Genomic DNA, 19871 nt, shown 5'->3' on the forward strand with positions numbered 1-19871 from the left:
CTGGCCTCTGGACCAGCCTTAACGGGATGCTGTCCTCCCTCCCTGTCCCGTGCAGAGTTGATGGTGTCCATGGGCTACACCCGGGAAGAGATCCAGGACTCACTGGTGGGCCAGAGATACAACGAGGTGATGGCCACCTATCTGCTCCTGGGCTACAAGAGCTCAGAGGTGTGTGTCCCCGCCTGCTGCCCGCCCCTCAGAACAGCCCCCTCAGCTGCCCAGCCACGCCCCTCAAAGAATGGCCCCGCCCCTCAGAGCTCCACCCTCGGTCTAGCCACGCCCTCAAATCCTCCACTATCCAGCATCCCCCCTTCCCCTCGCGCCCAGCCCAGCCACGCATACCTAGCTCCCTGAAGAACATAGCCTGTGACCCCTGTGGAGTCAGAAGTTCATCGTGGAACACAGGTTTTCCCTTGTTGATTGGACAAGTAGCCTGCCAGCTCTGGAGGCCCTACTGTCAGTGGTCTGGGTCTCTGTGTGTGGCGACTGGGTGTACTCACATATGCCTAGGTAGATAGGCTGCTGCCTCATACAGGTGTGTGTGAGTCTAGGGATGTAGGTCTCTGTCTCTTAGTAGTGTGTCTGTCTGTCTGTCTAGGGATGTGGGTTTGTCTTATAGGTGTGTGTGTGTGTGTGTGTGTGTCTAGGGAGGTAGGTCTATCTCTGGGTTTGTGTCTAGGGATGTGTGTCTCTATCTCATAGAAGCGTGTGTGTAGGGATGTGGGTCTGTGTTCATTAGGAGTGAGTGTGTGTGTGTGTGTGTGTGAGAGAGAGAGAGAGAGAGAGAGAGAGAGAGAGAGTATATCGGAATGTGGGTCTGTCTTTAGAGTATGTATATGAATCTGGGCAAGGAGGGTTTTTCTCATAGGGGTGTGTGTGTGTGTGTGTGTGTGTGTGTAGGGATGTGGGTCTGTTTCTGGAGTGTGTGTGTTTGTCTCGGGACGTGGGTCTCTGTCCCAGGAGCCTTGAGTATGTGTCCCTCTGCCCACCCCGAGCGCGTGCATCTCGGTGCTTGCAATTGTTCTGCCTGTCTGGGAACCCACATCAGAGTCGAGTTTGTGGGCCTCCTCCTTCCCCATCCCATGTCCCCACAACCGGCCTCCCCACCCTGCTCTCCTACATTCTTAGCCAGTTAGGAAGTATCTGGTGTGGGGGGAGGGGTGTCACCCAGAAACATGCAGCAGTGCTTTGGGGGAACCAGGCCCCCAGGCGAAGCCTGAGAAAGTCCTGCGCTTCGAGCATTGCCCTCCCACACCCCGTCTGCGTTCTCTGTTCTAGAGCCGTACTGCCGGCAGTGGGGGTTGCTCCTGGGGGGTGGGGGATCATGTGGAAAGCTGCTCGCTATCCCTTTGGGCATCTCCCCAGCCCATCCGGGCTTTCTTTGGGCCCGTTTTCCTGCAGAGGGGCAGGGTTGAGGGGGATCTTGAGCTGCCTTGGATCTGTGGGGCACTGGCTCGGGTGGTGTTTTCGTGTACGTTGATCTTTTTTTTGGGGGGGTGTCCACACCCAGCAATGCTCAGGAATGACTCCTGGCGGTGCTTGGGGGACCATATGGGATGCCGGGAATTAAACCCGGGTCGGCCGCGTGCAAGGCAAATGCCCTCCCCACTGTGCTATCGGTCCAGCCCCGTTGGTCTTGCCGAGGGCCTGGGAGGGGAGACAAGGGCGTGCCACGGGTAACACACTCTCCCCATGCAGCTGGAGGGCGACACCATCACCTTGAAGCCTCGACCCTCAGCCGACCTGACCAACAGCAGCGCCCCCTCCCCCTCCCACAAGGTGCAGCGCAGCGTCTCCGCCAACCCCAAGCAGCGACGCTTCAGTGACCAGGGTCAGTGTTGGGGGCTCCTGGCAAGAACGTGTCTCTGTGACCAGGGTCATTTCTTGGGGCGATTCCCGGAGGGGACCGATCTCGGCTGCCACTGCTGTGTGGCCCTTTAGTCCCGGTCCTGGGCTGGTCGCTGACAGCCGAGAGTCGTGCCGACGCACAAGGGGCATCCTGTGGGCCCCGCCTGACTGGTGCCTTTGCCAGCAGCTGGTCCTGCCATCCCCACCTCCAATTCCTACTCGAAGAAGACTCAGAGCAACAACGCAGAGAACAAGCGGCCTGAGGAGGACCGGGAGTCGGGACGCAAGGCCAGCAGCACGGCCAAAGTGCCTGCCAGCCCCCTGCCCGGCCTGGAGAGGAAGAAGAGCACCCCCACCCCGTCCACGGTGAGCCCCCCTCTGCGGCCTGGGACCCCTCGTCGCCGGCGCGCGGGAGACTCGGGGTCTTCGTGACCCGGCTCTGCCCTTCCTCCCCACAGAACAGCGTCCTTTCCACCAGCACAAACCGAAGCAGGAACTCGCCCCTTCTGGAGAGGGCCAGCCTGGGCCAGGCGTCCATCCAGAACGGCAAGGACAGGTGAGCGGGCCGGGCGCCCCCCGCCAGCCTCGCCCTGCGCCTGCCCTCCGTCCTGGTTCTGTCCGGTCCGGCTGTCCGCCCCGGCACCTCTGTGTCCTCCTCCTGTGACCTTTGAGGGCGCTGCCCGGAGGGGCCACGCGTCAGGCTCCACCTTCACCGGCCTGGCCCGGCCAGGGGTGCACCCAAGATGCCCGCTGAGAGGCGGAGACTCCGGCCCGGCCCCTAGTCTTGGTTGTCGCCTCCACGCCGTGTCCTGCTCTCTGTCGCCGCGCACCCTTGTTCCGGGCCCCCTGCGAGACCAGCGCGGCCCCTCCGGCCTGGTGTCCTGCCATCCCGTCCCCGCTGCCGCATCCTGCTGCTGCTCCCGGCTGTGGCTGTCGCCCACCCGCCCCTAACCCAGGCCTCTCCGCCGCTTTTGTCTCCTAGCCTAACCATGCCAGGGTCCCGGGCCTCCACGGCTTCTGCTTCCGCCGCAGTCTCTGCGGCCCGACCCCGCCAGCACCAGAAATCCATGTCGGCCTCCGTGCACCCCAACAAGGCCACTGGGCTGCCCCCCACGGACAGTAACTGTGAGGTGCCGCGGCCCAGGCAAGTGTGCTGGGGCAGCTGCTGCCCTCGGCCTGCCCTCCCCGCCCCCAGCGGTCGCCTCCCATCTGGGGGCCGATCCCCCGCAGCCGGGCAGTGGCCCGAGCCGGACCGGAGCGTGCCGACACCCCCCGACCCCCATCCCCTCCCAGGCTCACCCCGCAGGAAAGTTTTTTGTTCCGGGCCTCCCTAGACTCCGTTAGGGCCCCCGGGGCCAGTCCGCACCTCTGCCGTGATGGGCAGCCTGGTTGGCCCCGAGGCCCCCGCTGGCCTCGCCCCTCCCCGGGCCGGCCCGTGGCCACCCCGCCTCCGCCCTCCATGCAGCCGTGCTCTGTCCCGTCCCCGTGTCCTCAGTGGCCGTCCCTCCCTCGTGTCTCCTCCCGATGGCTGCCTGCCCCAGCGCCTCCCTGCTCCGCGTCCGGCCCGGCTTGCTCCCTGACGGCTGCCTGCCCCCTCTCCCCTCTCCGCCCACAGCACGGCCCCCCAGCGCGTCCCCGTCGCCTCCCCCTCTGCCCACAACATCAGCAGTGGCGGTGGAGCCCCCGAACGAACTAATTTCCCCCGGGGCGTGTCCAGCCGGAGCACCTTCCACGCGGGGCAGCTGCGGCAGGTGCGGGACCAGCCGAACCTGCCCTACGGCGTGACCCCGGCCTCCCCGTCTGGCAACTCCCAGGGCCGCCGGGGGGCCTCGGGGAGCATCTTCAGCAAGTTCACCTCCAAGTTCGTGCGCAGGTGAGGTGCGGGCACTGAGGGTGGCCAGGCCCGGGGGGGATGGGGCTCCCCCGGCTCGGGTGGGGTTCTGACAGGCAGAGGAGAGGTGCGGAAGTCTCGGGAGATTGGCCTTTGTCGGCCCCTTGGGTGCCCAGGGCCTTCCTGTCCAACGCCCCCTCCCCCGCCCCCGCCGCCTCCGAATGCCTCGCGCGCACCCCTTGTTCTCCGGCCCCAAGCAGATGGCCGCTGCCGCCTCTTCTCGGAGAGTGTGAACTCAGATGCTAAAATAAAAGCCCCCTCTTCGCTCCTGGGTTCCCATGGAAACTTAGATTTGGTGACGCAGCTGCAGAGTCATGAGGCGTGAGCCAGGCTGGGCCAGCAGGGAGCCCCCCGGGGTGTCATGTCCTGCCCCCCCTCCCACCATGTCTCGGTTCCCTTTGACCTCCAGGCCTGGTTGGGGTTGTCCGGCCGCAGCCCCTCCTTGCTGCCGGGCAGAAATGGGGAGCGGGGGACAGGCAGACCCCTTTGCTGTGTCAGAGCCGGCGTGGGCCTGACCCCCCGCACCCTGGAGACCTCAAGGCCGCTGGGCTGCTCCCTGCCTCCACCCCACCTGCCCCCCAACAGCCAGGGGCCCGGGGTGGGGGGAGCTCGCGGCCCTTCCTCCTGGCGGGGGGCGGGGGGCCAGGGTGCAGGCTGGGGCTTGGGGACTCTCGCCCCGCTGAGCGGCTCTTCCACCGACGGGGTGGCCCTTGAACCTAGGTCACCCGCCCCCTACCTGCTTATCCACATACCGTCTCGTTGGTTTCTTTTGTTTGTTTGTTTTATTTCTTTTTTTATTTTGTCTTTTTTTGTTTGTTTTTTTAGAAATCTGTCTTTCAGGTTTGCCAGAAGGTAGGCGTTGAGCCCGCTCTGTGTGTGTCTGTCCCGTGTCCTGCCGCGGCCACTAACTCCCCTTTCCGCTAACCTCGCCTGTGTGTCCTCTCCTGCCATCTTAAAGGGACGAAGCCGCCCCTGACCGCCGCTCAGGGCACAGGACTGAGAGCGGTGGGCCTATGCCCAGGCCAGGGGCGCCCTCTCGGGGAAGTCTCCCTTTAAGATTGTCGCCCCCAGGTTGGGTCACTGGCCTGGGCTCCCCCCGGTTCCCCGTCTGTGCATGCGCTGGGAAGGGCTCGGCCAGGGGCTCCTGCTCTGGGTCTCCCTCCTGGGCTCCCTGGCGCCAGGGCTGTGTCCTCGGGAGTTGCACGTCTGTGGAGGTACTGCGGGGACACGGGGTTCCACACCGAGTCTGATGCCCGCACGCACAGGGAGACGTGTCAGGAGCGGGGTACAGCACCCCCTTCTGGCAGCTCCTGTAGCACTCGGCCCCCCCCACCACGCCCCCCCTGGAGCAGCGAGAGCTTCTCCTCTCCCCCAGTTGGGAGGCCTGGGGATCCCCCCACGGTCCCCCCCGTAACCCCTGGGTAATCATGGGCAGTCCCAGCCGCCCCATCCTGGCTTCCGCTTCGAGGAGGCCTGGGCGGGCCCATGGCAGGCGGGAGTGCCAGGACCATGGGGAGGGGCAAGGGGGGCGTTTAGTTCCCCAAGGCGTTATGGCGAAGCCCTGCCCGGGCACTCGGTGCCCCCCAACGGGTCTTCAGACTCGCCCCTCTCCTCCCTGGGCTGCATGTCTGGCTGGTGACTCAGCCCGGCCAGGTGGGGCTGGAGCATGGCCGGCTCCTCCCCGCGGGCGGGCGCACTCTGTCCGGTGTGTCTCTCTGTGCTCCTTTTCCATGTGCTGCTGCTGCTCTCTCCTCCTCGCCCCTGCCCCCCAGGCCACCCCCGGGTCCCGCTCCAGCATCACCTTCCAGCCGCTCAGCAGGGCCAGACTTCCCACCCGCCCTCCGCCCTCCTGCGAGGTGGGGGTGCCGGAGAGCTAGTACAGGGGTCGCAGCACTTCCTAGCCGGCGGCCGAGCACGCCAGAGGATGGGCCCCGAGCCCCAAACAGAATCTGAAAAGGAGTGGGGCTCATGGGGGGACTCGCTGCCTCCAGAGAGGGGCTACCGAGAGCAGAGCTGAGGGCGAGGGGTCAGGCCCGGGGCCAGGGGCCGCTGCCAGGTGGCGGGCAGGTGGCCCTTCCAGCTTGGGGCGGCTCAGGCCGCGAGAGGCCCCCAGGCTAAACTCTCCCTCGCTCTGTTTTTTGAGGAACCTGAATGAACCCGAAAGCAAAGACCGGGTGGAGACGCTCAGGTGAGAGGCCGGAGGGGGCGGCAGGAGGGCAGGCCCGCTCCCCTCCGCCCGCCCACCCGCCCGCCCGTCCCGGGCCCGGTGGGGGAGCCGCCTCCTGACGCCGCCACCCCCTCCCCTCCGCAGACCTCACGTGGTGGGCGGCGGCAACGACAAGGACAAGGAGGAGTTCCGGGAGGCCAAGCCGCGCTCGCTGCGCTTCACGTGGAGCATGAAGACCACGAGCTCCATGGAGCCCAACGAGATGATGCGGGAGATCCGCAAGGTGCTGGACGCGAACAGCTGCCAGAGCGAGCTGCACGAGAAGTACATGCTGCTGTGCATGCACGGCACGCCGGGCCACGAGAGCTTCGTGCAGTGGGAGATGGAGGTGTGCAAGCTGCCGCGGCTCTCGCTCAACGGCGTGCGCTTCAAGCGGATCTCGGGCACCTCCATGGCCTTCAAGAACATTGCCTCCAAAATAGCCAACGAGCTCAAGCTTTAACGGCCGCCCACCCGCCCGGAGCGGGCGCGGGGCTCCCGGGGCTCCCCCTGCCGGCACTTCTCCCCGCCCCCGCTCGCGGCGCCCTTCCCTGGGGGCGGGGGCGGGGGCGGCCCTTGGGGCCCCGCTCCCGGCCCAGAGCCCCCCGCCCGCCCCCACCGGAGGCGAAGGAAGGGGAGGGCGGGCGGGGGGGCAGGGCTCCCCCTCGGTACTGCGGTTGCACAGAGTATTTCGCCTAAACCAAGAAATTTTTTATTACCAAAAAGAAAAAAAGAAAAAAAAAAAGCCCAGCGGCCACCTTTCCTCCCTGCCCCATCGGGACAGTCGAGACTGGATCTGTGGGGTTCCCGGGAGGGCGGCTCAGGGCTGGACACTCTCAGGCAAGAGTGGCGGGGTGCAGCCGGCCTCCGCCAGGCCCGCTCTGGGCGTCTCCCCTCTCCTCCCCCCCCCAAGCGACCCACCAGAGGTGGCCTTCCCCTGACCCCGGCCCAGGCTGCGGGGGGCTGGGGGCAGGGGGGTTGCGTGGCCCTGCGGTGGGGGGCGGCCCCACACTGTACCCTCCGCCGCCCCTCCCCAGCGCCGGGCATCTCCTTCCACAAGCTGCTGTGGGGACTTCGGGTCCCCTCCTCAAGTCTGTGCCATCTTCCCCCCATCCCTCCCTCCCTCCCGCGGGGGCGGGGGCTGCAGGGCCGGGCCCACGGGGGGCCGCCGGCGGGCGGGCGGGCGGGCGTTCTCCGTTCTGGGAGAGCCTTTGTCTGGAGCCCACCCCGCTCCCCCAGCTCCCCCAGCGCTCCCCTCATTGGCATTAATCTGGGCACCGCGCGTCCCGTCCCGTGGCAGCGACCCCCCACCACTCATCTCTCGGCCTTGCCTTTCTCTTCTGACACTGTCGCCCTCCTCAGGAGACACTGCCCGGCCCGCGGGAGGCGGCACTGGGCAGCGGGCGGCCGGGAGCGTGCCCGCCCGGGGTGGGGGCACCCACCTGCCCGGGACGCCCCGCTTGCCAGCCCCCGCGGCCAGGGTGGGCACGGCTGGTGGTGGGCGCTTGGTTGGTGGCGGCCGCTGCATCCCTTAATTTATTTCTCTGCTGTTTCTGTTCTTGAGAAAATGGGGGAGGGGCCCGCGAGGCCGCCCCTGCCCGCACCTGAGTTGTACATTTTTTGTGATGGGTTTTATTTTTTATTTTATTATTGGATTTTTTTGTTTTTTTTTTTTTTTTGATTTATGATGACCCAACCCTACTCATCACCCCCTCCCAGGCCAGGCTCTGAGGCCAGTGGAGCCCTCGGGTCCCAGGGAGGCTCCTCGGCCCCTGGTCTGACCCGGGCTCCTCCCTTCTCCCCTGCCCGGGTGCTCCCAGGGGCCTCAGGGGCCAGGTGGGGGGCGCGGCTTGACCCCCCAAAGGGGTGGCAGCCTGGGGAGGGGGTGCTCTGAGGCAAGGCGCCCCTCCCCACCCGACCCCCCTCCTGCACTTAGTTCTCCTCCGGATCAAACACGTAATAAAGAGAATGTTTGGAATCTGAGCTGCCTCCTCCAGTTTCTTCCCCTCCCGGGACCCAACAGGACCCAGTGGGGGGCTGCGGGGGAGGGGAGGATGCGGGCTGGACCCCGAGCTAGGCTAGGAGAGAGGGAGCAGAGACTGTGGCAGAAGGTTTTTTATTTATTTTTTAAAAACATTGAAAAATAAACCCCGTCTACGTGTGCCCCAGCCTCCTGCCAGCGCCTGGGTGGCAGGCAGGGTGGGGGACCCCTTGCCAGGGGCTCCCCACTGCCTCCCTTAAGACCCTCCTCCCCCACCTCACCCCACTTATTGCTACAAGAAGGGAAAGGGGCAGCACCCGCACTGTCCTCTCCCGGCCCCGGCGGGCGCCCATGGCCAGGCCGGGCCGGGCGGGCGGGAGGCGGCTCACGAGGCCTCCAGCGACTCGGCGGCAGCAGGCGGGTCTTCGAGGCCCGGGACGCCCCCTCTTTCCCGGAAGCAGGCATGCCGCAGGGCAGCACAGGGCCGGAGCCTCCCGGCTCAGAGTGAGGGTGCGGGGGGCTCCAGGGGCGCGCCGATCAGAGTGGGGGGCGGCTGGGGGCCCGGCCGGGCGCTGTGGCGGGTGGCGGCCAGCGCGGGGCGGATGAGGGGCGGCGGGGGCTGGTTGGGGGCCAGCCGGGGCTGGAGGAAGCGGCCCTGCTGCAGCGGGGGCGGCTGGCGGAGCAGAGTGGGCGCCGTGGGCAGCGGCGGCCTCAGCAGCGGGGGCGGCTGCGACAGGGAGGCGGGCGGGGGCGGGGGCGCGGGGGGCCCGGAGCGCGGCGCCGACGTGGACACGGCCGTGATCTGCACCTGGGGGAGAGAGCGGTGAGGGGCCGGCGGGGGCTCTGGGGGGTCTCGCCTCGCCCCCCGGGGCCGGACCTCACCTCGTCGTCGTCCTCCAGGGCCGGGGTGGGCGCCGGGGCCCCTCCCCGGGCCTCCTCCCTGGGGGCTGGCGCGGCGGCCGCGGGGGCCCCATCCTGCTCGGCCTCCCACTCCTGCAGCACCTCCTCCAGGTTGAAGCGGCGCCGGTAGCTCACGAAGAAGGTCTTCACCTGGGTCAGCGTCTTGTTCCCGATCACCTCGGCGATGGCGCCGAAGTCCTTGCCGTACCTCCGGATGGCTGCAAGAAGCCGGGGGTGTGAGCGCTGCGCCTTGCTCTCTGACCCCCGCCCCAGCTGCGGGGAGGGGGCATGGGGGGGCATATACCGCTCCGCACCCCTCTCTGAGCCACCCGCCCGACCCACCTTGGACAGCCAGAAGCTGCTCGTCTGTGGTCCAGCGGGAGTTGAACTTGGTGTTGGCCTGGAGAGCCGAGAGAGACAGAGACGGCGTTAGAGACCCCCGAGGCCCCCTCCCGAGCCCCTCACCCGCGGGCAGCCTCACCTCCGGGGGCCGCAGCGGGTCGATGCCGCCCTCCAGGGCCTGGCGCAGGGTGCTGTTGGTCTGTTTCATGCTCTGCACCTGGAAGATGGGCGTGAGAGGCCCTCAGCTGCCGGGGCTCAGGGTCCTGCCTGCTCCCAGCCCCCCGCTTGCTGCACCTTTCCCCCTCCCCAGCCATCGGTGGGGACCCCGGTCCCTGCCTCCCACCGTCCAGTGCTCCTCCAAGGCCCCCCCACCACACTTCCCCCCCAGCGGAGGCCGCCCCTGCCGGCCCGCGGGCCCACCTGGCGCTTGAGGGAGATGAGCTGCGAGTCCAAGCCGCGGAGCGTGAGGTTGGCGAGGTCGGGGCTGCCAGACACGGCCGTGAGGCCCTCGGGGCTCAGGTACATGCCCTTGGGGGGGCGCCGGCGCGTCCGCAGGGGGTGGTGGCGGTACTGAGAGCCCTGCGCCTCCTTCTTCCCGGGGCCCGGGCGGGCGTTCAGCGGCCGAGAGGGCAGCGGCTGCCGGGAAAGGAGAGAGGAGTGGGCCCGGGTCCAGGGACCGGGCGGGCGGCGGGAGGGTGGGGGGGTCTCACCTCTCTCTTGGGGTCTCCAGCGTCCGGTTCGCCTTCACTCACGGTGCCCCGGCCCTCTTCCAGCTCATCGCTGCTGACGGGGGTGGGGTGGGGTGGCAGGCGTGAAGGGGGGCTGCCCGGGAGTGCCACCTGCCCCCCCAGCCCCCACGTCTCACGGGGCCCACCTGTCCTCTTTGTCCTTGCGGCCCCCCAGCCGCCGCGCCTGCCGGTCCATCACGCTGGTGCGGCTGCGGGTCTTCTTCCAGGAGTAATAATACTTCACCAGGCTGGGGATCAGCTTGTCAGGCAGCTGGAGGGGCAATGCCAGAAGCTGGGGCCCACCCAACACCCGGCAGGGGTGGGGTGGGCTGGGGTGGGCTGGGGAGGGCAGGAGGGGGGCATTACCATCTGCTGGATGCGCTGGAAGCACTTGCCGTGAAAGCCAAAGGCCTGCTCGAAGAGCACCTTGTCCTCCACTGTCCACTCGTCGGGGAACGGGGTGAAGTTGGCCAGGTCGGCCAGGGACTTCTCCACGTCATGCTTGTGCCACAGGAGCATGCCCAGAGCCTGCCCGCAAGAGGCGCCACATCAGGCCCCACCGGCCAGGCGACCCCCTCCCCCCACCCCTGCTCCCCGTTCTGGTCCCGGGGCTGCGGCCAGGCCCACCTGCTCGATGTTGTAGCCATGCTTCTCCTTGGCCATGGCGATGTACTTGTCCACTGCAGGGACAGAGGGCAGTGTCAGGAGGGCCCAGGCAAGAAGGGGGTGGGCTCCACCCTCAGCAGTGCCCAGCCCGCCAGCCCTGCCAGGTGTGGCCCCCTGAGTCCCACCCACTCACGCTTGGCATCGGACACGCAGTGGTTGGGTGACCACACCAGCATCCCCTTCAGCTCCTTGTTGCTGTACCGCGCTGGGCTCTCTGGAAGCGGTGGGGGCAGGCGGGAAGGCGCTCAGGCCAGCTCAGTGGCCAGGGCCCAGCCCCTGCGGCCTCCGCGAGGTGAGGCCCAGGAGGGCAGGGGGGGGGGGGGGGGCAGAGACCCAGACAGGAAGGCAGGGCAGGAAAACTCCCTGTGCCACGGGGCCACCCACCCCCGCCTGTCCTGCCAGTGGGCGCCGGCCAAGGGCTCCCCCAGGTGGGGCTCAAGGCCAAGCCATGGGTCTCCACGCCCCGCCCTCCCCAGCCCGTCCTGCCACTCACCGGGCTTGCACTCCGGAATTACGGCCTGGTAATTGGTTCCAACGCGGATCATGCTGTCTGCGGGGCCAGGGGGAGTCAGTGAGGGCCCCAGGGAAGGAGGGAGGCCGGGAGGATGTGGCGGGGGAGGCGGCTGGCCTGCAGCGCTCCTTCCTGACCACCCAGGGCCCCACCTTCCAGAGGCGCTCGCCCTGCTCTGCCCAGACAGTTAGTGCAGCCCCAGGAGGAACTGGAAGGGCAGCCCCTGCCTAGTCATGGTCCCGGAGGGGGTGGGGGGCAGGCCGGGGGGCCGGTGGCGGAGCCCCGTGCAGGCAAAGCCCTTTGTTCTGGCTGAGGGTCTGGGGTGCCGGGTGGGAGGGCGGCCCCCAGACCTGGACTCGTGCCCTGCAGGAATTGAAAGCTAACCCCACCACGTGAGCCGGGCAGCCCGGGGTGGAGGAATCTTTGCAGGCCCCCTCCCCCTCGGCCGGACTCTGACTCGGTCCCCTGCAAGGTGCCACGGTCTGTGGGGAGGGGGGCCCCCAACGCGGCAGGGAGGCTCGCCGCGTCCCCCAGGCTCTGGCGGCGGGACGGGGACAGGTCGCACCCCGTCCTCGGCAGCCTCCAGATTCCCCGAGCCCGCAGCCCCCGGTGCGTGCGGGCGGCCAGGCCGGGGCTCCCGGCGGCGGGCGCAGACGCCCAGGCCGGCAACTCTCGCCCGCCCGCCCGGCGCCCGGCACCCGGCGCCCCCCGCCCCGCCGGTGCGCCCGCACCCCGGGCGGCCGCGCTCACCGTGCGAGTGCTCCTCCTCGCTGCTGTCATCCTCCGAGTGCGGCTGCCCGCCGTTGGGCGCCGTCTTGGCCCGGCTGCGGGACAGGATCCCGGAGCCCGCGCTCGGCTTCTCCATCACCGAGGGCATCGCCGCCGCCGCGGCCGGCGGCCCCGGGGCCCGCGGGAGCCTCGAGCGCCGCGCCCGGCCCGGCCTGGAGAGGTCGCCACTGAGGCTACGAGCGGCGGGCGGTCAGCGTGGCCGGGGGCCGGCGGGGCGTGGGGGGGCGCGCCCCGCGCCGCCCGCGACCCCCACGGGCGAGGGCGTCAGAAAAGTTTGTGCAGAAGTGGGGTGCGCGGGGGGGGCGCGCGCCAGCCCGGGGGCGACCGGGGCGCGCAGGCTCGGGGCGTCCGTCCAGCGGGTCGGGGCTGCCCCGCACCAGTCGGGGAGCCGTGCCCTCGGGGTGCGCCCCCACGAGCCCCGCCGCCCCCCTCCGGCCCACGCGCAGTGCCACGGGGCGCGAGCTGCGGGGGGGGCCTGGGCGCCCCCCACCCCCGGGCGCCCCTCGGCGGCCCCGGGACGTCCCGGCCGCCGGGAAGGGACCACCCCCCGTGTCCCGAGCGGACCCCGGCTCGCGACGGCAGCCGCCGGCGTTGGCGGAGGCGGCGGCGGGACGGCGCGCACGGCGCGCGGCGCTGGGGCAGAGTTGCCGGGAGGCGGGCGGAGCGCAGCCGCGGACGCCGCCCCGCACCCGCCCCGGCGCGCTCGCGGTCCCCGCGCTCGGGCTGCCGCCGCCGCCGCCGCTCGCTCCTCGCGCACACAATGAAGCTGCTGGCAGGGAAGTAGTGCCGGCTGCGGCCTCAGCACCCCTCCCCCAGCCGATGCCTCCGCCAGCTGAACATCTGGCCCTGGGGTGGGAGGGAGGGCCCGGGGGGCGGGGCCTGGGGCCGGGGCTAGACCTCCAGGGGGTGGGGTCAGGGCCGGGCTGCGGCGCGCCGCGCTCCGGGCCCACCCCCCGGGCGCCCCGACCTGCCCCTCGGGGGGACCCTGCCGCACGGCCCCGGCGAGCCCGGGGGTCGACCCCACCCACGTGCCCGCCGGCCCCCCACGCGCCCGGGGGCTCGGGTTACCGACGCCTGCCCCCGGGGCCCCGAGGCCGCCCGCCTGCCCGCCCGGGTGGAGCCCGGCTTTTCCTTCCATTCCCCTTCCTGCCAAGGAACTCCCCGCCCCCCCCTTCCGCAGGGGGGACCCCCTCCCTGCGGGCGCCCTTGGGGGCCAGAGCGGATAGGGAGGCCGGACCGGCGAGGGACGATGGCTCCGAGAGCCACCGCGCCAAAGCCGGGCTTCGGGGGGCACCGGTGGGTCCCCGGGGGTCACTCCGGTCCCCGTGCGCTGCTGCGGTGCGCGCCCCTCAGCCGCGGCCTAGGGGGCTGAGCGATGGGGAGCGGGAGAAGCGGGGCTCCCCGCACCCCCCCATTGGGTTCTCTGTCACCCCAGCTGGGCGCAGCGTCCCCCCTCCCCCAGGACAAGCACGGGCAGAGTGACAGACAGGGAAGGGGGAGAGCGCACAGACGGAGATGGGGGAGGGGGTGGGCAGAGGCTTCCAGAGCCAGACCCAGCCACCCTGCCAGGCGCACAAAGAACCCGCGCGCACGGCGCCTGCGGCTCGGGCCTGCGGGCTGCGCCCGTGCGGGGTCCGGGCCACGTGCTGCGGCGCCGCCGGCCCGAAGCCCCCGCCCGCCGCCCCCCACCGGGGCGCCCAGACACCCTCGGGCCGGCCGCCGCGCGGTGCCCAGACGGAGCCGGGGCTGCAGCGCCCACCTCGGCCTTCCCGGCCTCGGCCACTCTGTAATCAGATCCCTAAATTTAGAAGCAACCCCGGGGCCCGGCCAGGGATCCCCGCCCCCACCCGCCGCCTGCGGCCAGCCGCCCGCGGTCCTGCGGTCGGGCCACGACCCGGGGCCCCCGGGGCCGCCCGGCCTCGTGGGGGTGGGGGCTCCTGCGGGCGGCCGGGGCGACGGCCGGCACGGCACGACCCACACGGCGGGCGGGCGGTGCCCGTTGGGCCACCCAGCCCGTGGCCACGTTGCCGGCCACACCTCGGGCCGGACGGAGCGCCTCTGCAGGGGCCTTTGCCCTGCTCTGAAATTACGGACTGGGCGCCGGGCCGCAGGGGTGGGCAGGGCCGGGCTGGGCGAAGATGCAGAGTGGCTGGGCCCGGGGCAGGCCCGAGCTCAGGGGTGGGGTGCGCCAGGGCGGCACGAGAAGGGGCCTCGGCGGCCGCCGGCGTGGCACGCTGCCACCCCCCCCACGCCAGCACCTCCGCGGTCCCCTCCTGCCTGGCAGGCCGCCCCCTGCACCCCCGTGGCGCAGACTGCCATCTTGTCCACTCGGCACCCCGCCCTGGGGCCCCCCGTGCGGCGCCCTCCGCCGCCGCCGCCCCCTCCAGGAACCGAATTCTGCTCCCCCAGCTCCCTGGAGCCCCAGCTCAGGGCCAGAGGAAGATTCCGCGGCGGGGTGGGGGCGGGGAGGGCAGCGCCATCCCTCGGAGTGGGGGGTGGGGGGCACTGGGCCACGAGGCCCCGTGGGGTGTGGTGAGGCTGCAGCCCGGGAGATGGGACCTGGGAGGGGTCTCCTGAGAGAGTGGGGGCGGCCGAGGGGGCCACCGCGCGCCCAGAGAGGAGATGGGTTCCAAGGCAAGAGACCACCTCCCTCTCCAGGGGTGGGGGGGCGCAGGGCGCTGGTTGGCAGGGGGAGGGGCAAGGCCCCACCCTCCCACCTGCTGCCGCAGCCCCCTCCCCAGCTGGCCCCCTCTTTTGTGCAAAGCCACACAAAGGACAAGGGGCCCCGGCCGGCCTGGCCATCTGCTCCCAGCAGCCTGAAGGCTCTTAAAGAGACAGCGCCCCTTCCCCGCCGCCCTGGGACTCAGGGGCGGGGTGCCGCACCTCGGGTGGGTCTCCGCCCGAGCCAAATCCCACCCCCCTTCCCCCCCACCCCCGCTCCCCAGCCCCCCGGGTCAGGAATCCACCTCCCCCAGGCCGAGGTGCCAAGGTGCCACGTGGCCAGGAACAAGGGGTGTGGGAGGGGAGCGGGCAGAGCAGGCTGGGAGGGGCCGCAGACGCCCCCAGCCCCAAGGGCCAGCGGGGCTGGGCGGCAGGGCCTGCGAACTGGGGTCGGCTCCCCGGGCGGGCGCTGGGCCGCGAGGCCGGCTGGACTGTGGCCTGCCCTGCCCCCATTCTCCCACCCGCCTGGCACGGGGCCTCTGCCAGCGCCTTCGGAGGGCTGCGGGCCAGGCTGCGGGCGGCTTCGGGGAGCCGGGCGCTCCCTCCTGTGCCTGCTCCCCTGCGGGAGGAAACTGAGGCGGCCCCACCCCCCCAGAGTCAGGCGGGGGCGTCTCCAGCAGGCTCCCTCCCCCAGCGCTCCCCTGGGAAGCCGGACACACCCCCACCACCCCCACTCCGGAGTCTCCCAGCCCCCGTTGCTGGGGACCCAGGTCAGGGTTTTCTGTGGATGGTTTAGTTGTCTGGGTCCCCGCTGCGCCGCGGGGCAGGGATAGGACCCCGGGGGCCCGCAGGGTTCCAGGTGGCTGCACCGGGCGGGGGCGGGCGGGGGAGGTCAGCTGGGGCCTGGAGGCCTGGAGGCGGGGAGGCCGGGAGCCCCCCTGAGCCTTCCTCTTCCCAGGCCTCCCCTGACCTCAGCTCTGGGCTCTGGCCCGCGTCCTCGGCCCTCGTCAAGGTGAGCCGGAGGGACAAAGGTTGAGCCGGGATGCTGGGAAGGAACGGGGGTGACCTTGAGCCGGGGGAGCCGCCGCGGCCTCCCTGCCTCTCTCCTCCCAAAGGCGGGGGCAGCCGCAGCCAATCCTGACCCCCGGAGCCCTGCTGGACAGGCGGGGACTGTCCCCCCGTGCTGGCCGAGGGGGGCTGGCTTCTGCCGGGTGGTGCTTGGGACCCCAGCCAGGGCCTGGGCAGCCGCCGCCAGGAGAGGAGAGGGAAGTGGCAGCAACCTGGGGAGCCTGGCGGGGGCAGCTGGGCGGGGAGGGGATGTGTGTCCCCCCCAAGGTGGCCTGGGGGGGAAGGCAGCTGAGGAACTGGGGAGCGCCCTGTGGGGCCACCCCCTCACTCCTGCCCAGACAGGAATTCCATTCCTCCCTCCAGCCCTGAGGGGCCCCACCGGCAGGCTGTGTGGCCTGGGGCGCCGCCCTCCCCCTCTCTGGGCGCAGCTGGGGAGCCCCAGGCCTGGCCTGCGCGTCCCACCTGGGCTGTGAAGCCACGGGGGGGGAGGGGGCGGCAGGTGAGGAGGTGACAATCACGGCGATGGGCACAGTGGGGGCTCCGGGGGGCGGGGCTGGCACTTCTGCGAGGGATGCGGGAGAGCCCCCGCGGAAGGCAGGTTCGCGGGAGACCCCGGGCAGAGCCGGCAGGACCGCGGAGAGGCGCAGCCCACCGACGGGGAGGCGTCCCGGGCCCCAGGAGCGCAGCAGACCCGCGGGGGTCCGCCCGCGCCCTCACCTGCGGGCCCCCTGGCGCCCTCTGGCGGTGGCAGCCGGGCCGCGGGGGCGGGCGGGGGAACGTCCGGCCGGCCGCCGGCCGACCCAGCCCTGGGAGCCAGACTCCCCTGCCCACCAGCTTCAGGTCCAATCCTCAGCCAGGCGCCTTGGGTCAGAGCCAATCAGAACCTCCCCGAACAAAGTGGGGCGGGGCTGAGCCCCGGGGAGGAAGGGCAGCGAAGCCCCGAGAACAGTCCTGGCGGCCTGTGTGCCCTTGGGGCAGTGACTTGGCCTCTCTGAGCCTCGGTTCCTCCCCCTCTGGAAGGAAATTGTGACTCCAGCCTCCGCGGCGGTCTCCGCAGTCTCAGGTGGTCACAAGGATGACCGCAAGGTCTCCTCAGTGCCGGCCGCCTTCCTCCCAAAGCAGGGGCCCCTCCTGAGCCCCCCAGAAGAGCTGAAACTCCCCCACGTGCTCTGGAGCTCAGCATTCTTCCTCTGGGGTGTCTGATGGCTCCTGCCTCTGGCTGGCCAGAGCTCCCGCTTCCGGCTTCCAGCCCCTCATCTCTCCCCAGCAGACGCTGGTGGCCCAGATCCAGGGGCCTTTTGGGGTTTGGTTTTTGTTTTTTTTTTGGGGGGGGTCACACACGGCAATGCTTAGGGGTTACTCCTGGGTCTGTGCTCAGGAATCACTAGTGGTAGTGCTCAGAGTGCTGTTGATCGAACCCGGGTCAGCTGCTGGGGTTCTTTAAAAAAAAAAAAATTGGGGCTGGATCAATAGCACAGCGGGTAGAGCATTTGCCTTGCACGTGGCCCACCTGGGTTCGATTCCCAGCATCCCATATGGTCCCCCAAGCACCGCCAGGAATGATTCCTGAGTGCAAAGCCAGGAGTAACCCCTGAGCATTGCCGGGTGTGACCCAAAAAAAAAGCCCCCCCCAAAAAATTGTATTCAATAGCTGCAGAGATAGTACGTTGGGTAGGGTGCTCACCTGCATGTGGCTGAACCCAGCTCAATCCCCAGCACCCCTCTGGCCCCTGCCAGGAGTAAGCCCTGAGCACCACCAGGTGTGGCCCTAAAACCAAACTAAGATCCAAATGTCAGTATTCTCTGAACTGTGTTATAAGAGGCGCTGCAGGCCCAGATTTTTGGAGTCAAAATACAGGCACATAAAATCAGCTGCGCCCAAAACTGCTACTGTTGCCACAGGCAGGGTCTGTGGTGAGAAATTCCATCAAGAGGTGCTTCAGGGCCTTCACCCTTCACCCTCCCTGCGGGCTCTGCTTCTGCGCACCCGACCCACAGGACGGCTGGCACTCACCAGTCCCATGGGACCGAAGCGACACAACATGCAACCAACCCCGGTTCAATCCCCAACATCCCCTATGGTCCCCTGAGCACCACTAGGAGTAATTCCTAAGTACAGAGTCAGGAGTAGCCCCTGAGCATCGCTGGGTGTGACCCAAAAAGCAAAAGAAAAGAGAAAAAATAACTTACCAGCCCTTTTCCTTTCTCCTTTTCTTTTTTTTATTATCCTCTTCCTTTTTTCCCCTTTTCCCTTTTTATTCTCCCCACCACCACCTTTTTTTTGTTTTTTGGGACATACCCAGCGGTGCTTGGAGACTGCTCCTGGCACAGTGCTCAGAGGACCATGTGGTGGTGCCGGAGACGGAACTCAGGGCTCCTGGTGGCAGAGCCTATGCTCGCACCCTGAGCCTCCTCCCGGCCATTCGGCCTGTTTCTGGTTCAGCAGCACAGTCAGCCCCGCTGCGCCCAGCCTGTGATCAGGCCTCAAGGCCCCCGGCCCTCCTATCAGCATGCCCCTTGCCTACCCGCTGCCGGGGCCGCCAGGGAACGATGCCCTCACAGGGACCACCCAAGGCTCCGAGCCTGGCACTGAGCTGTTCCTGGCAGCCCTCTCGGTGTCCGGTGCCCACACTCCCACCTTGGTCTTGCTCCCACTTCAGAGCACGGAGGCTGGCTGGAAGGAGCCCTCCAAGGCCGCTCCCTGCCCCCCACTTCTAAGCTCCTTCCTTCTCAGCTTCAGTTCCAGGGGCCCTCCCCTTCAAGGCCAACCTCACTCCTAAGCTCTGCAGTCTCCACTCTGTGCACACACAGACACATGACACGTGGACAGAAGGAGACACACGCACAGACACACGTGGACAGAGGGAGACTCATGCACACAGGGAGACACCTGCATACATATGCACACACGTGTACACAGGCTCCTTGGCCCCTGGGTGCTCGCGCATGTGTGCTATGTCCCTCCTTCCTGAGCATCCCCCCCCCCCAACTCCCGAGCACTCCTCAGCCGGGCTGCCCTCTGGCTCACCTTTTCTTTTTTTAACCCGGGCATCTTCGCACCCCACTACCCTGTCCTCACCTCCCACTCTCGCACCCCTGCGGTGCCAGCTCACTCCGGCACAGGACAGTTTTTGCCAAGGTCGCCCGGCAGCTGCTTCCACAGGCCCAAAGGCCCCGAGCACTGCCCGGTGTGGCCCGCGCTAGCAACAGGATCACGTGCCCAGGACGGCAGCTGCGCGGAGCTGCTCCGCTCTGGCCTCCTCCTCCTCTCCCCAGGGTCCCTGTGGGCTGTGGGGTGGCCCCCCTCAACACCGACCTTGCCACAGGCGCTTTGTAATTGATCTGAGGACCGAGGCGCTAGCACGGGGGTCACCTTGCCTCCGCCCCATCTCAGCACTGCACAGGATCCCCCAACACCCAACACCGCCAGGAGTAGCTCCTGAGCACCACCAGGTGTGCGCCCCCTGCCCTGGCTCCCTACCCCCTCCCCGCAAAAAAAAAAAACAAGCTATCTGGAGAGCCCAGCCCAGGAGTGCTGGCTGCATCTCTGAGCCCAGGCAGGGAGGCCCAGATGGAAAAGTCCCGTTTCCCAGGAACCCCCGGGGCAGCGTCACTGGAACCTGCAGACCTTCTCAGGCCTCCTTGCCGGCAGGCTTCTGACTTTTGTCACCCGCCAGTGCACCCAGGGGACCCGCACACCTGGCCTCAGCACTGCAAAACCCGGTTAGACCTTAGACGCACTCCACGGAAGCCCCTCTCCCACCGCCTGGGTCTCTGGCTCCGGGGCGCAGCGCCCCCTTTCCCTGAGGGCGCCCGCTTATTTCCGTTGCAAATAAAGCTCAGAGACACCCTATCACCTCGATGGTCACCGCTCTCACCACTGCCCACACCCTCAAGGACCACCTACCTGTCTCCCAACTGCTACCTCCCTCCCGAGGCTAAGGACTGGAGGGGAGTCTTACTCACCTGTGTACCCTCAATTGGCACCCAGTAGGTCCAGAGTAGGCCAGGGACTTTCCAGGTGGTGCCTCCTGGGGGGATCGCCCCCTCCCCCTCAGCCACAGGAAACCCCAGTGTGGGGAAATCTGCTCCTGCCTGATGGCTGGTGTCACCAACACAGCAGGAGACCCCTACAGGCCGTCTGGTCTCTGCAACTCAGACTCGGGCTGGAGGGACAGGTCACGGGACACGCACCTGCCTCCAGCCAGCTGGGACCAACCCCCACCACGGCACCACCAGGAGTGATCCCTGAGCACAGAGCCAGGAGTAAGCCCTGAGCG

General features: G+C 68.9%; 2 protein-coding genes across 5 annotated transcripts in view; one reads left to right on the top strand and one right to left on the bottom strand.

Moving 5' to 3' along the window:
• The window catches only part of MARK2 (microtubule affinity regulating kinase 2), a 54829-nt gene extending 48384 nt beyond the window's left edge, over nt 1-6445 (top strand). Inside the window, exons 11-19 of one of the 3 annotated variants that reach the window (XM_056131705.1) lie at nt 56-168; nt 1699-1831; nt 2036-2214; nt 2307-2404; nt 2831-2992; nt 3464-3721; nt 4565-4591; nt 5883-5927; nt 6051-6445. In XM_056131705.1, the coding sequence (XP_055987680.1) occupies nt 56-168; nt 1699-1831; nt 2036-2214; nt 2307-2404; nt 2831-2992; nt 3464-3721; nt 4565-4591; nt 5883-5927; nt 6051-6408 (1373 nt within the window). In that variant the 3' untranslated portion in view covers nt 6409-6445. The remainder of the gene's footprint in view (nt 1-55; nt 169-1698; nt 1832-2035; nt 2215-2306; nt 2405-2830; nt 2993-3463; nt 3722-4564; nt 4592-5882; nt 5928-6050) is intronic. The other 2 variants (XM_056131703.1, XM_056131704.1) reach the window with 2 other exon arrangements.
• A 1919-nt stretch (nt 6446-8364) lies between these two features.
• Nucleotides 8365-12166, bottom strand: RCOR2 (REST corepressor 2). 2 transcript variants are annotated; one of them, XM_056131710.1, is made up of 12 exons: nt 11824-12166; nt 11056-11112; nt 10696-10776; nt 10524-10576; nt 10263-10424; nt 10043-10167; nt 9879-9951; nt 9589-9804; nt 9308-9385; nt 9169-9226; nt 8809-9044; nt 8365-8734 (listed from the first exon to the last, which is right to left on the bottom strand). In XM_056131710.1, the coding sequence occupies exons 1-12, from the start codon at nt 11948-11950 to the stop codon at nt 8426-8428; spliced, it is 1575 nt and encodes a 524-aa protein (XP_055987685.1). In that variant the 5' UTR covers nt 11951-12166; the 3' UTR covers nt 8365-8425. The 2 variants fall into 2 exon arrangements, with proteins under 2 accessions (XP_055987685.1, XP_055987686.1); XM_056131711.1 differs by having other exon boundaries at nt 9879-9948; nt 11824-12165.
• Nucleotides 12167-19871: the final 7705 nt, after the last annotated feature.

The sequence above is a fragment of the Sorex fumeus genome, unplaced genomic scaffold, assembly GCF_029834395.1.
Source record: "Sorex fumeus unplaced genomic scaffold, SorFum_2.1 ptg000093l, whole genome shotgun sequence".
In the NCBI taxonomy this organism is placed as follows: Eukaryota; Metazoa; Chordata; class Mammalia; order Eulipotyphla; family Soricidae; genus Sorex; species Sorex fumeus.